We start from the raw sequence: 13,982 nt of genomic DNA on the forward strand, positions 1-13,982 counted from the left end.
CCGCTCTGGTAATTCCCCACGGAACACTCAGTTCGCACTGGGAAGTTCGAATGTCTTCCGCAATCTATTTAAGCAGCTATTTAGGTATTGCTGAGAAACCTGTTACTTTCGGAAAGGTAAGAGGATTCCAGCACTTGATACCGGCAAGCAGCTCTTAGGAGCCGCCTGGGGCCCGCTGTGGCCTCAAGACCCTTCTACTCCCCAGCACTCAACTGCAGGGACAATCGATGCAGGAAGCCCTCGTCACATTTGCCGCTGCTCTGTTTACTGTTATGTTATTTACATAGCTAGAAATTCAACATCTTTGCATGTTTTGCAAGCTGTCATGACATGAGACGCTAGTAATATGCTATGTTTTGTTTGTTAACATATTTTTGACATATTTTAGCTTTTGATTATAAGATTGCATCTTTCTCAGCTACCATCTGTCTCAACTCAGTGGCACTCTGGCGTTTATAAAAACAGTAGGGTGTAATATTTCTTATATACTTGAACTCTACAAGAAACATGCTATTTTCAGTCTGAACCAATATGTCACACTTTCACACATGAAGGCTGAAATGTCTTATATCCTTTAAGGTATCTGTCAGAAAAAAAAGAATATATCATCACATTCAATTTGGTTGAGATGAGTAATATATTAATGAGAATAAGAATGGGAACACTTTCTGACTTATAAATAGAACTGGCATTTTACAAGCCTTGTGTACTTGTGCCTGCATTTATCCTTTTGTCAGCATAAATGTGATTTTTCATATACAACCCAGGAATTCTTTTTTTGTACTCGGCAAAATATGCACTACACTGCATTCACAAAGCTGAGTTTTAAACATGACACATTTTTTTTTTCTTGAAATATATAGTAACCAGACACTTGCAGACTTTACTTCTTTTCTCTCCATCTCCATCTCCATCTGTGGAGAGTCAAAATGTGACATTCAGCAAACTGGAAAACACACTTTATATCTACCCTGACAGCAATAGGCAGGCAGCTCCAGCCATTTGGACTGTTGTGATGTGCAGCTCTTTAACTGCAGTATTTCAGCAACATTGGCTTCCATGGGACAAATCCAGCAATTCAAGCAATAGGACACCATACTAAAATAGCAGAGGATTTTTTTTTTTGCCCCTCTTCTGTGTAATTCTGTGATTCTTCTGCAGGTGAGCTGTAAGGGCTACTGGTGGGCAAGGATGGTCCTGTGGTCCCTGTAGTGGCTGCTGATTCCCAGTGCTAGACCAAACTCACTAAATAATCTTATGCTGATTCTGCAGTAATTACACACAAAAAAATTAGCCGTGACTCATCTGGCAGCCAACGTGTCAAAGGCACAGGTATGACATTATTGAGATTGCCACATTAAAAGACAAACAAGTAAACAGAAATAGAGATTCACCCTCAAGAGCCATTCACTTTGCTGTTTCCTTCTGTTATGTCTAGTTAAATGCCCTTGCTCCTATTCAGCATGTGCAGAGCTGCTGGGGCAATGGGATTCCAGATCTTGGTGGTCCTTTATGTCATTAATGTAATAGCAATAGCATCACTTCCAAAGGAAAAGACAAGATACAAGCACGCTCACACGTAATGGTAAACTGAATTTATTTCCTTTTGGAAAACAATTCCAGTAATCTCCAGGTTCAGACCGCAGAGTAAACATTAATAACAGTAACATACAGGTTAGTTCAACTGATTCAAGAATTTGGCTGTGTGAAATCATTAAGGAAAGTCTTGAACACTCAAAGCTTCAAATGGTATCCAGAAAAAAAATTCTTTGACAATCTACATAACAACTATTGCATATATGGTAATGCTATCTGTCATATCGCAAGGCTTACAAATATATATACGGGCCTTATTCAACTGTGGGTTCCTGCTCTGTGAGAAAGAGTCTTTTCGTATTTTTTTTTTGCAAGAATCTTCAGCGATAAAAAATAGTCTTGAATTCATCCGTTTGTATACCAAAAGAGAGAGATTTCGAGACTGAAGTTTAAAGGAAAGGAAAGCCAAACAGAGCTGCAATGGAACATAGCTATTATCTTCTCCCTCCTGCTCGAAAATGACACATTTTCTTAAGCTGTTTTTTTCCCCTCACACAGTATTATTATTATTTTTATCTTTCTTGAATAGGGCCCAAGTCCACTTGTCTTTATAAGACCATTTTAGTATCAGACAACATAATACATGTGCAACACTTTATATACAAGAAGTCTATCCGGTGCTCAAAAGTTCAAACACATGAACATCCAACAGTTTCGATAATACAAGTTTTATGGTACAATACAATGTTTCTGAATAATATACATTAACAATGAAAGTTTCGTGCAAAGAGTAAAATGTGTTCCCTTTTTGTGCCACGAAGAATCCTCCGGAAGAGACGGGCCTTGCACTAACTGCTATGCTGGGTCATCGTATGATTCTGTAAGAAAAATGAAAGAAATGGGTTACTCACAGGACAGGCATTTCTGCATGAAAGGAAGATGCACCAACAATTCTACCGACATCATGCGACAGAATGCATGGGCAGAAAATACATTTGATCCCTCCTGTCTTAAAGCAGTCGGGAGCAGCTCTGCTAATGCAATGTCTCCAGGTAGGCTTGAGCAGACCTGAAGCAAGGGAAAACGCACAGGTCTTCCGTGTGGCTGCTGGCCACTTACATACCTGCATAAGATTTATATTGTGTGCAGATGAGGAGTGCATTTATTTCTCATAAAAGACACTGCTGCCTATAAACCCCAGATAGGCTAATTGGGCCCTGCTTCTGAGACTGTGGCATCGCTTCAAGTGGTTTATTGCATTAAAACCTATTTTCCCCTAAAGAGGAGCACAGTATATTGTGGTAAGAGCCATTCTACATCCAGCACAGAATTTAAAGACTGATGAGCAAGCAGGAGGGCTGCCACAGCCCTTCCTTTAGTCACCAAAACCCACAGATCTTTTCCCTCGAGTGAACGTACTGCCTTTATTCAAGGTGACCCAGCACAGATTATGGGAGCCTGAAATTCTCCTTTCCCACATAATAAATAAACATCATTTCTAGCAGCAAATAAGTTTCACCCTCTCTCATACCACAGCCCTAGCAGAGCCAATCATTTTTAAGGATGAGCGATGCTCTTTCAACACCTGCACTGGCTCCGAGTCTCCTCAAGCATCAAGCCAAGAGCAGCAAACCAATCCAGCACATGGCTATTTCACAGCCATGGGGGTAGCCACTGGTTAATGATGAATTTTGCCTCTAGTGACCTGGGCCAGATTTGGGCCACTGACCCGGAGGGGAAGGGTGTTGTACCCCACAAATTGCTCCTAGCACATGCACTCCCCATCGCCTGCTTTATTAGGTTAATCTGTCTTCAAACTCCTTTGGAGCAGCGCACTTCAGGATGAACCTGTTCCCAGAAGACAGCCATCATTTTCAATGAAGTGAACATTTACTGAACCATAGCCTCCCGAGCCACCCAGGAAAGGACACGTAAAAACAGCCTGGGCAAAACAAATGTGAAATACAGCACCATCACAGACCAGTCTAAGAGTTCCCTCTCCCTTTCCCTTTCCTTAAACTGTGCACGCACACAGACAATAGTTCCTGGGACATTTGGCAAGGGAAAGATCTTGCAGTAAGGCTGAGGAATTTTTAATGCAGTGCCATTCTCAAGATTAAAGGAAAACAACCCAGTGACACTTGGAGATGCAATTTCCAGATGTGAATACAAAATGATTTAATGCTGAGGGCAGGAATTCCAGTCTGTCCGAGGCCCGAGTGTTAAGAAAATACACTCTACCACTTGATTTCATCTAGCTTCTTACCCGTCACCTAAAAGCATTTCAAACTGCTGTAAAGCAGGAACAACACACTGCCGAGTAAAATGTTGCCTGGTCACAGGTAATGGGCCCTGTCTTTAAGCCAGGAAAGCGAGGAAATTAAGAGTTAAGCCTGACAGTCAGCTCTTTTGTCATCCTCTTGTGTCCATCTATTGCAGCACTTATGGTGTAGCACAACAGCTTACTGAGACCCAGCAGTACCTACAGGACTAAATATTGGGTGTCAGCCTGAATTCAGGTTTTTAATTCGCTTCTGAGAGGTTGAAGTTATTTACTGGTTGTTACATGGCAGAGAGATATAGGGAAGCGGAAATGTCTTTTGTCTTAAATCTCCTGAGGGAGAGCATGAGTTACTCCTTTTCTTATTTTTTCTTTTCAGCTAACCAAGAAATGTATAATCAGTTTGGGTCTGGATGAAGAGAAGCGGAGTCAAAAGTGTAGCTGTAACTGTGGCCTTAGCGACAGTTTTATACAAAAAATCAAGGGTCCAAATGCAAGGGAGACAAAAGAGAACATGCAAGGAAGCCAGTGTCCCTGACTCCCATGCCCAGTTGCAAAAGGAGATGCTCCACAGAGAGTGAAGAGGTAACAGAAAAAACAAAAGGTGCCAAGAGGAAAACATGACAGGGCAGGATACACAATTAGGAAATGCTTTGAGCAGCATAGACTTAAACAGGCAGCCTACTATCAACAGTCAAAACACAGGCGCCAAAGTAATTACTGTTCCCCAAAAGTGAGAGAAATTAGGGAGAAATGCCTCTTTGGCCAAGAGTCAGAATAAAAATAAATATAAACAAATATATATTTAAAAAGCACCTCTGAAGCACAACACTAGCAAGATGAGCAGGTGAAGGATGGGTGCGGAGAGGTACGAAACGGAGGCAAATTCTGCAATGCCACCGAGAGCCACATTACACCCCACCGAAACCCAGCTACTGGAGACCCCACATCGAAGGGACTGAAAATTGCAAACATTAATCCCCATCCTGAACTGCTGCTGTTTTTATGAGGGGTGTTGCACTGAAAAATTTAGGATAGGGTTCTCCACCCTTCTCTGTGCAGCAGTTCTCGGTTTGATTCCTGCAGGTGGAAGATGCACAACCCGACGCTTGTGTCGTGCACCCTTGGCAAGCACAATATTCCATCTGAGAGCTCCTGGACTAGGGTGCAGTGCCCAAGGTGGAAATCTGCCTCCTCTAGGAACCTCTGGACAGTTTCTCCTGGCCTTGGAGCAGTTATATCCATTTGCCAGATAAGAGCAATTTGGCCAACAGCAGGTATCAGATGGTGTCCTCCTTCGCTGCCCCCAAATGTGCTTAGCTAGGCAGCAGTCTCCCTGTGAGGCAAAAATGTTTATTTCCTAGTTAGCAAGGGAAAGGGAACAGTATTTTGCTAACGTACTCCTTCCTGGCCTTCAGCAAGGGCTAAAGCAGCATTTCCAAGAGCTCTGGATTTCACGAGGAGGAATTTGTGAAGGCAGATGCGAGCTCTGCATGCACAAAATGGAGGAACCAGGCAGGAAAGCCCTGTCTGCCACCACGTTTGCCACCACATTAGAAGCAAACCAAGGCAGAAAAAACGTTGCACAGTCTCAATGCCTCTACCTCGTTCTTATTCACAAGGCACATATTATATTATCTGGGAGTATGTGAATATGACATACTTTACATGGAAAAATGAAGTCTGAAAGTGCATTTGTCCAGTTTTGAGAGACGCTTTTTTCATAGAAGAACCTGTGATGTGAGCCCAGAATCCCAATTGTGTGCGAGCTGCTGTAAACACTATATGCCACCCCTGTTCTGGAGAAAACGCTTTGGGGTATCCCTGTTGTTAGTGTTAGGGAGTTAAAAGCATGCCCAGGTTTCGATGTAACACTGGCTACAAGAATCTTCTCTGCAAAAAAAAAATACTGTAAGATTTATTTGCAGTCCTGCTTGAGACAAAAGAGGCAATAGTTTTGTTGCTGTCTAGTGTATATTTTTATTTCAGACAGAGCATGAGATGTAATAGCTAGCAAATAATTCCCACCTACTGCATCAAAATTAGCAAAGAAAAAATATCCATAGGTAACCACAGACTCACTATCCCATTAAAATCTTTAATGTGAACTGTGGTTGCATGCTATTTAAATGGGACTTCTGTTTTTTATGGCTAGATGAAACAGGATATGGCTGTACCTGACAAACAGTGCAAGGAGGGTACAAGCAAAGAAATATAAAGATGAAATGTAGATGCATTATTTCAACAGATGGTAAGAGTACCGCAGCAGCATGTTATTTTTTCCTTAGTTCAAGAACACAAACATGAGTAATCAATCATCACTGATTAACTAATTATGGTACCCTACATGTTATCACTTATCTGGAGTCCTTTATCTGTGTACATTATGGATCATCTTCATCTTATTGTTTTGTGTTCAAGAAAAAAAAAATCCTACCACACTGCAATACACTTGCAGGTTGTAACACAGAACTCTACATTACTATCAACCTTTAAGCACTACATTTTTTTTTTTTTTTTAACAAAAGCAATTGGTTTCCAACAGGCTGGATAATAAGTCTTTTGACCTGCATTCTTCTCTGACCCATTAAGGTCACCCCTGTGCTCGGGCATGTAGCTGACTTAGGAAATGCCTGCAAGTCCTGCATTTCATCTCCTGCCCACTCAAAATAAAGCTTTCTTTAAATGTGTCTGCACGGGTCCCTGCAGACCAGGGAGGCATCCCTGTAGTGGGCAATGGAGGGACAGAAGCTTCTGCCTTTATTAATGAATGCAGACCATTATGAGTCTGGCTGGCTCCTGCACTGTTCCCAGAAGCATATACTGTACGTGACTTAAAATGCTAGAATATTGACACAAAGCGAGCTGGGCACCCCTAAGGAAAATTACTCCTTGGATATAATGTAGGCTCGTAACAGCTATTAGAGTACAAAATAAAACCCTCCGGGATCAAACTGACATATACCGCATTCTACCTACTCCTCAAACATTAGAAGAATTTCTTTGTGAAGGCATTCTCAAGGACAGCATTAAACTGACTTTTGTAGCAATCTGCAACAGCTTTTTGGCTTACAGCTTTTAGTACTAAATCTCTAGTTTGAATCAATATAAGTACTATATCTTCCACATTAATCAATACATTTGGTTCAATACATGTTCTATTAAATTATACTTTCTAATCAAGATTTTCTGCTTCCTTTCCCTTCTTTTTATTCCAAACTTCTCACCCTGTGCAACACTTCTCAAACTGTCTACAGCTAATAACCGGATGTTGGATTTTCCGGGACTGAAGGGGGAGAAAGAAAGGAAGGTGAAAAAGGCAAGCCCAGCAAAACCTTAAGTGTAGTGTTAATGCTGAATCAAAAATTCCGTTTCACGGTGTCAACATGTTTTCCAGATCTTCAGTCTGATGCTTCATTACTTAGCTGCTTGTCATGATATAAGGCTTCTTGTGCGGAAAGCTCTGCACCGGGAACGGGTGAAATACTACAGCATATGGAAAGGAGTGCAGGGAAAGGGGAAAGGGGGCTATAAAGCGCTAACACTGAAAACAAACAAATGAAACTTATTCAGACATAACTATAACTTCAAGGCAAATCTCAGTAAAAGCTGGTTTTTTATACCTTTTCTTCAAGCCTGTGCTGCTTTTGTGCTGCAGTACACAATTTCTTGCCAAAGTCTCATTATATTATGGTAGTGTTTTTTTTTTTCTGGTAAACTGTATTATGATTTTACCCAAGACTATATTGATGAGATATTTACTAAGATTAAATACATAATAATGATAAATTAAGATGTAAAAAGGTATTATTTAATCTGAGGCTTTGGGGATATCTGAAACATTTAGATAGAAGATATCTCAAGCAATCTGAGTCGTGCACACAGGTGCAGAAAAGGACTTTTCCACAGGTTTGGGGGAATGTGGCTATTCTTCATAAGCAGAAAATATGAGTTGCAATGACAAAATGACAAACGTGTACGTTGCTGCCATTTGCCACTGTCTCACAGATCAGAAATGTTGTACTGATGTCCCTCGCTTACACAGTCAGTTTCTCTTTCTCTTGTCTCCGTATAATCACTGTGAACCTGCAGAGAAACTATTGCATTTTCTTTTGACATTTAGCATCGTCTTACTCAGCTCCCAGTGACATCTTATAATCCTTTCTACATGGCACTGTGTCACCATTAAAAAAGAAGAAAAAAGGTGAAACAACATAATAAAAGAACAAGAATTCACAGAATTCACAGAAGGAGATAGAAAAGACCCATTAGGGTGTTTTCTCCACCCACCTTGCCAGCATCGGATTATTGCCTATAGTATAATTTCAAGTATTTTGCCCAGTCCAATTTTAATTAGAGCTTCCAATGCTTCTCATGGGAGACTATTTCACTGCTTCACAGACCTCAGGGTTAGGATTTTTTTTTCCTGATGTTCATCCCAGGAGAAGAGGAGCTCAGCCAGCCCCAAACCACACATGCAACCAAATCTGCATAGTCAGGTGGTGGCTTCAGTAGAGTATCTGGGCCATTTCAAAACATCTGAAAGCTATAAGCCTTCTTTCAATGCCCCAAAACTTTAAGGACCCAGCTCCTCTGCTCTTGCAAGCAGCTGAGACACTGCAGGTAAGGAGCTGCTGTTAACGTAGATTATTTCAGACTCAGTTACAGTGCAGGTAAAATGTAGTAAATGGGATGGTGTAATGATGTAAATGGGATTTATCTGTGCTGCCATGAGAAGGTCAACCCTCTCCTCATTGCACCTCCACCAAATGAAGTAGCTGATGATTATAACTCCACTCTACGGACATATCTAGGTCCTTTCTATACTGTAACCCTTAGTTGTACTGACAGAATATCTACTAATGCTCAGATTGTAAACAATTTGTATTTTTGACATAGGTGAAATACAGAGGGCAAGATCATCTGAAGCTCATCAAACATGATATGACTTCTTTTCCTCCAAGTCTCTGCCCTCCCTTCAAAAATACAATAAATTAATTTAAGCTATTATACCTGAAATCTTGGAGCTGATATATATACTTAATGTGGTGGATCCCAGGAGTGACATTGCTTCTGACACAATAATAGATACATAGTCATAAGTTAATAGCCAGATCATCCTGAATGAGTGAGGTATTTGGAAAGGAGATGATATCTGATGGGTTTTCATAGGTGAAAAGCAGGAAGCCAAATGGAGACTTTCAGAAGCAACAGAAAAAAATGACAGGCAAGGCCTCAGGGCTGCAGTGAAGCTGATGGAGCAGGAAGCTTATCAGTGAACTTCTACATGTGCTAAGGCGGCCTACGATGGCGTCTCATCCAAGCCAAGCTTGACCACCGCCGGGAAGGTAAGAAAATACAACTTCAGAAGCCTGAGATTTACAATGAGATAGGCATTTGATCTGAACTAAAATAGGGCTATTTTGATCATGGGGAAAAAAAAGGAAAGAAAAAAAATGTGTGTGTGTGGGGGGCCTTCAAATCCCAAAAGAAGCTATGTACCTTTACCACTTATACCTGGGGAGTTGGTGTTCACTTGACTTTGAGAATCAGGTCCTTTCTCATATATAATAACCATGTCAACAAGGATAATTTGGGAAAATCCAAAATAAACTGCAGTTATTCATATAATTTCATTCACCTAAGCTTTTGTGTTAGTGACTCTGAAATGGTGCGACTGGTCATTGTCACGATCTGACGACCATTCACTCAGTAATATATATGTAAAAGTCTGGTTCTCCTGCTCAAAAATCTCCTGTTGAGCCACAGAAAACAAAATTATAAAACCTCTGGATAGCATGTTGCCAGGTATGCGAATTGAAATTTAACAAAAAAAGGTGACATCTATTTTTCTTCAGAGACTTCCATAAAGCCACTAGTAAAATGTTAATGATTCCTTTTTGGATTGATTATTATACATAGGTACACATATATCACAGATTTGCTGTATGGAAGAGAATGTCATATATTTTTAGGCACAGCGAGTAAGACCTTCACCACTGTCACCCAGAAGTGAGCAGGCAGAAACAAAAGGGGCTGTGCATCATCTCTGCACCTTCCTCATCACAGAGGCTGCAAGGGCTCCTGGTTTAAGCCGCGGACATAAATCAGATCGGCTTCCAGGGCGCTCTAATCTATGATGCCTGTGGTAGCCTCTCTTAAGCCTCCTTTTCCCTCATTGAAATGCATTGGAATTTATGACAGCTACTTCTATTCCGGGCAGGGTGTGTCCTGATGTAGGGGCAAGGTGTATAGACACTCTCATAGACAATGAAATGAAGGTAATGGGCAGAAATTGGTAATAATGGGCAGTGGTTAGGACTGGTTTACAGCTGCTTAGATGGGTTTCACCAAAATCAGGGAAAACCTCCATCTTTTTATGCTGCCAATCAGCAACCAGGCCTGCGTCCTGTGTGTAGAAAAACAGGGCCTTTGTGCCACTGCAAATGGATCAAAATCAGCTGTTCCTCCCCCAATAAGAAGAGGAATTCACTAAGTGGGAATAAAAGCTTAAATAAATAAAAAGGCAAAAGGAGGTACTTCTGAGGAAGATAGAGTGTCATTACTCTAACATGTGATTGTGATTACCTTGGTATGCATTAGGGAAATTCCACTGGAGCCAAGGGAGTTACGAGAGAGGGACAAACAGGGATAGGGCTAGGCCTGCAGAGCTAAGAAAGAAAAGGTGGATGTTGCTCATGAACTGATGGCTTTTCGCAGACCCTCTGCAGCGGGGACAGCCAGAAGTCCCTTCTCCACATCAGGCACAGCCAGGCACAAGAGTAAGCAGACCCCAAAGCTGAACAAATCCATGTTTATCTGCAGCAACTGCACAGTAGAGTAACAGGGGACATTTCCTTTGATAGGAAATGCTGCCTAATAAGATATTCAGGGATTAAGTCAGTGTTTTGCAGACAGATGTGTTCATGGGCTAGTTGTTGCTGTGCTTTAATTTTTTTTTTTTCTTGTTATGTTTAATTTATAATGCTGGTGCTTTCTAAACTGCAACATCTGTAAACAAGTTTAAGTTTGACCTCCCTCCCATTTTACATCCATGAGCAGTGCTCCTGCTTCGTGCTCTAATTTTAGATACTTTAAAGACAAATCTGGGGAAGAGAAAGGGAGAGAGGAAAAAAAAAAAAGGCAACAAAAAATCCTTGTCTGACAACATGTGTTCATCTTACGTGAATACAAATTTGCCTGGCTGGGAGAGAGGAACCCAATCCTGTAAGCAGAGCTCTGCTAGGTACAGATTCCTTTATAGGTCAAACCCAATTAAACAAACTACTACTAAATATTTAACAGCTCAGTGCAGTAATTAGTGACAAATAATGCAAGTTTAAATTGATAATTGCACAGAAATGTCCTGTTGGAAACATTACACAGTGCCTCCTGTTTTTCTTGTACTCACTGAATTATAACAGTTCTTTTCAGGGATTAAACTGACAAATGAAACTGTATTTCATACACATATTTTAGTCAGTAATACAGTTTTCTGCAAGTTGTCAGAAGAACCCTTTCAAGTGGACCTTTTTCTCCCAGATTTCCATTCTGGGCTTTCTGATTGGATGTAAACAACTCCTGGGTCACTGCACTGATTTCAAATCTTAAACTGACCAGCAGGTCTGAATTTTAAGCCTCTGCCTGCAGGATTCAAAAGGTCACCCAATTAAAATGGGGAAGAACACAGTGCTTTGATATGCAGTGATTTATATGCAAAGGGCAACCTTTAAAACAACGACCCTTTCCAGTTTTCCACAAATGCATGTTGGAGAATTCCTTTGAACAAAATTACAAGTGATATTACAAGTTTTTTGATACAGTCTGAAAGAAAAGTGCTGTAAATTGTCTTTACTCTTCCTACGTGGGCAGATGTGTACCACACTCATACTGATCACCAAATTCACCTCCCTACCTGGTGACATGATGGAGGGTATTGAGCCTAACTGCTGACAAAGGGACAGCTTGGACACCTATTGCAAGCCAGTGCATGGTGTCCTGCACAGTAGCACCGAGCACACTGCAGATTAACACAAGGAAAGTCACTAACACAGTTTTCCCTCTCCTAAAAGACAACTCCACAGCAGCTCAGTCTTTAAAATGACCGAAACTAGCTTTTGTACATGGAAATTGTATTTGCTAAGTAGCCACATCAGAAGCATCCATACATCCATTTGAGATAAAGCATAAACAGACTAGTGCATGTTTTGAAGTCCAAAATGAAGAGCACACCTAAAAATGTGTCTCCTTGTCCACATTACATTAACCTTAAAATGTGTACAAATAAGCAGGAAAGACTATGGGGCCCTGCTAACTCTCCTCCTCTTTGGAATGCTGATGTTCAATCACAGATTCAGTTGCCCTTTGGCTCATCTCTTTTTCCTTCAAGACACATGGTGAGGAAAGCCGAATTGGGCAGGTTTGACAGTAACCCCTAAGGATTCCTGAGCTGTGAAGCTTGCGGGTACCCACAGAATCTGCTCTGTCTTCCTTCCCAGCAGTCACAGAGGCAGCATCTTGGCATGATCCAGCCCTTCTTCCTATGACTCCCTCAAGGGAGGGAACTGGCACAGTGGTTGTATGATGTGTGTGGTGCATGTGGGAATCACAAATACCCTTACTGGAAGATAAAATTAATAAGGGATAAATATTAAATAATATTTAAGGGATATTATTTATCCCTTCAGACCTGGTTACCAATTGGATCATTATAAACCCAAATTTGAAATGATGCATTTTTAAAATGTCTTTTGAGTTCCCTCCTCTTACCAGTCAGAAACCTGACTGATAATAGCAGTGCCCAGGTTAAGCAGGTGACTTTTTGAAAGACCAGAATGCTACCATGACTTTTTAAACAAAATCTCCACTTGACTGTTTTTTTTTCTTTGTACAGAAAGTGTTAATCAATAAATCTGGAGCATTTAAATCTGGAGCATTTACTGACAAGGCAATAAAATTTTATGCTTCTCATTGTGGTTGTTGGTTGTAAAATGAAGAAGTCTGGATTTTCTATTGTCTTCTTCTTTGTTGCCACTTGCATGTATGTAAAAGAAGTGCACAATGCAATCACAGCTCAATGGGAGGCATTTCACTCCCACTTTTTGCTGGACTCAAAGCCTACACAAGGAGCGAGACAGTAACGTCTTATGCCCTGTAAGTTCAAGTCCTACATTTTATTTTATTTTTTTTCCCCTCAAAGAAGCAGCATTATGGAATGAAGCATCTTTCTCTGCCTTTTTCTTTCCTCCCCACGAGGGAGGAAGCATGCTCCTACCGAGTGTCATCCTGTGTGTTTGGTCATTCTGTTTGCTGTCACACAGCTGGCCAGTGACACGTTGCAAGCCAGACATGTCATTAGAGCCAGCCTTGACCCTGCACTGACAGTTGCAGAAATGCCCCCCCCCACCTCGGGGCTGGCTGTGCGATGCTCTGCTCCTCCTGTCTCCAAGGCATCTCCTACCAGCGAATCCAGCCTTTGGCAGCTGCTGCTTTCACCCCGTGTTGCCCGACGGGGCTGTTTTTCAGCGCGGGGATCTTCCAATCAAGGGCAAAGAAGCACATTTAGGAGGGACGGCAACTGGAGACGCCGCTTACATTCTTCTGCTGCCTTCTGTTTAGTGCCAAGCTGTCTGATATACAGAACTTCAATTCCTCCACAAAAAGATGTGCTGTAGCTATGGTGAGGCTAATCTATAACCCTCGCCGTCTTACATAATTTGCTACTCCAAGTTAATTTTAATTCATTACAATAAAACCCATCTAATTAAAATAACTCTTTAAAGTGAAGTATTAGCTTGATCCCAGAATAACAGCAGAATCTTCTCTATCCACGAGCGCTTCATCATAGCACAGCGCTCACTTGTATAAATTCAAAGGTAAGCTATAAACAAGTACACAGCAATGCTGCCACGCAGAAAGGGGCAGGCAACAGGAGGCCTGCTTTCTAATCAGTCCTCAAAGGAACGTGCCACACAGAAGTGGCACTTACTCTAATTTAAAGCTCTCACAGTTACTTTACCTTGGCAAAATTTATAAACTAATAACTTCGCAAAACAGACCGACGCACCAAACAGAAAAACAAAACCAACACGAAGATTCAGGCGTGCAGAGAAAGCAGCTTTCCCTGAAAGTTACTGTCTTCCACAGCAAGATAAAACATTTGTTT

The 13,982-nt window shown here is 41.3% G+C and overlaps 1 protein-coding gene across 1 annotated transcript in view; it reads right to left on the reverse strand.

Moving 5' to 3' along the window:
* Nucleotides 1–1,591: 1,591 nt before the first annotated feature.
* ZNF521 (zinc finger protein 521) overlaps nt 1,592–13,982 on the reverse strand; it is a 208,577-nt gene continuing 196,186 nt past the window's right edge. The window contains exon 7 of the mRNA XM_026035384.1: nt 1,592–2,414. Coding sequence (XP_025891169.1) covers nt 2,385–2,414 — 30 coding nt within the window. The 3' untranslated portion in view covers nt 1,592–2,384. The remainder of the gene's footprint in view (nt 2,415–13,982) is intronic.

This window comes from Nothoprocta perdicaria, unplaced genomic scaffold (assembly GCF_003342845.1).
Source record: "Nothoprocta perdicaria isolate Ctin4 unplaced genomic scaffold, notPer1 scaffold_16, whole genome shotgun sequence".
NCBI classification, from domain to species: Eukaryota; Metazoa; Chordata; class Aves; order Tinamiformes; family Tinamidae; genus Nothoprocta; species Nothoprocta perdicaria.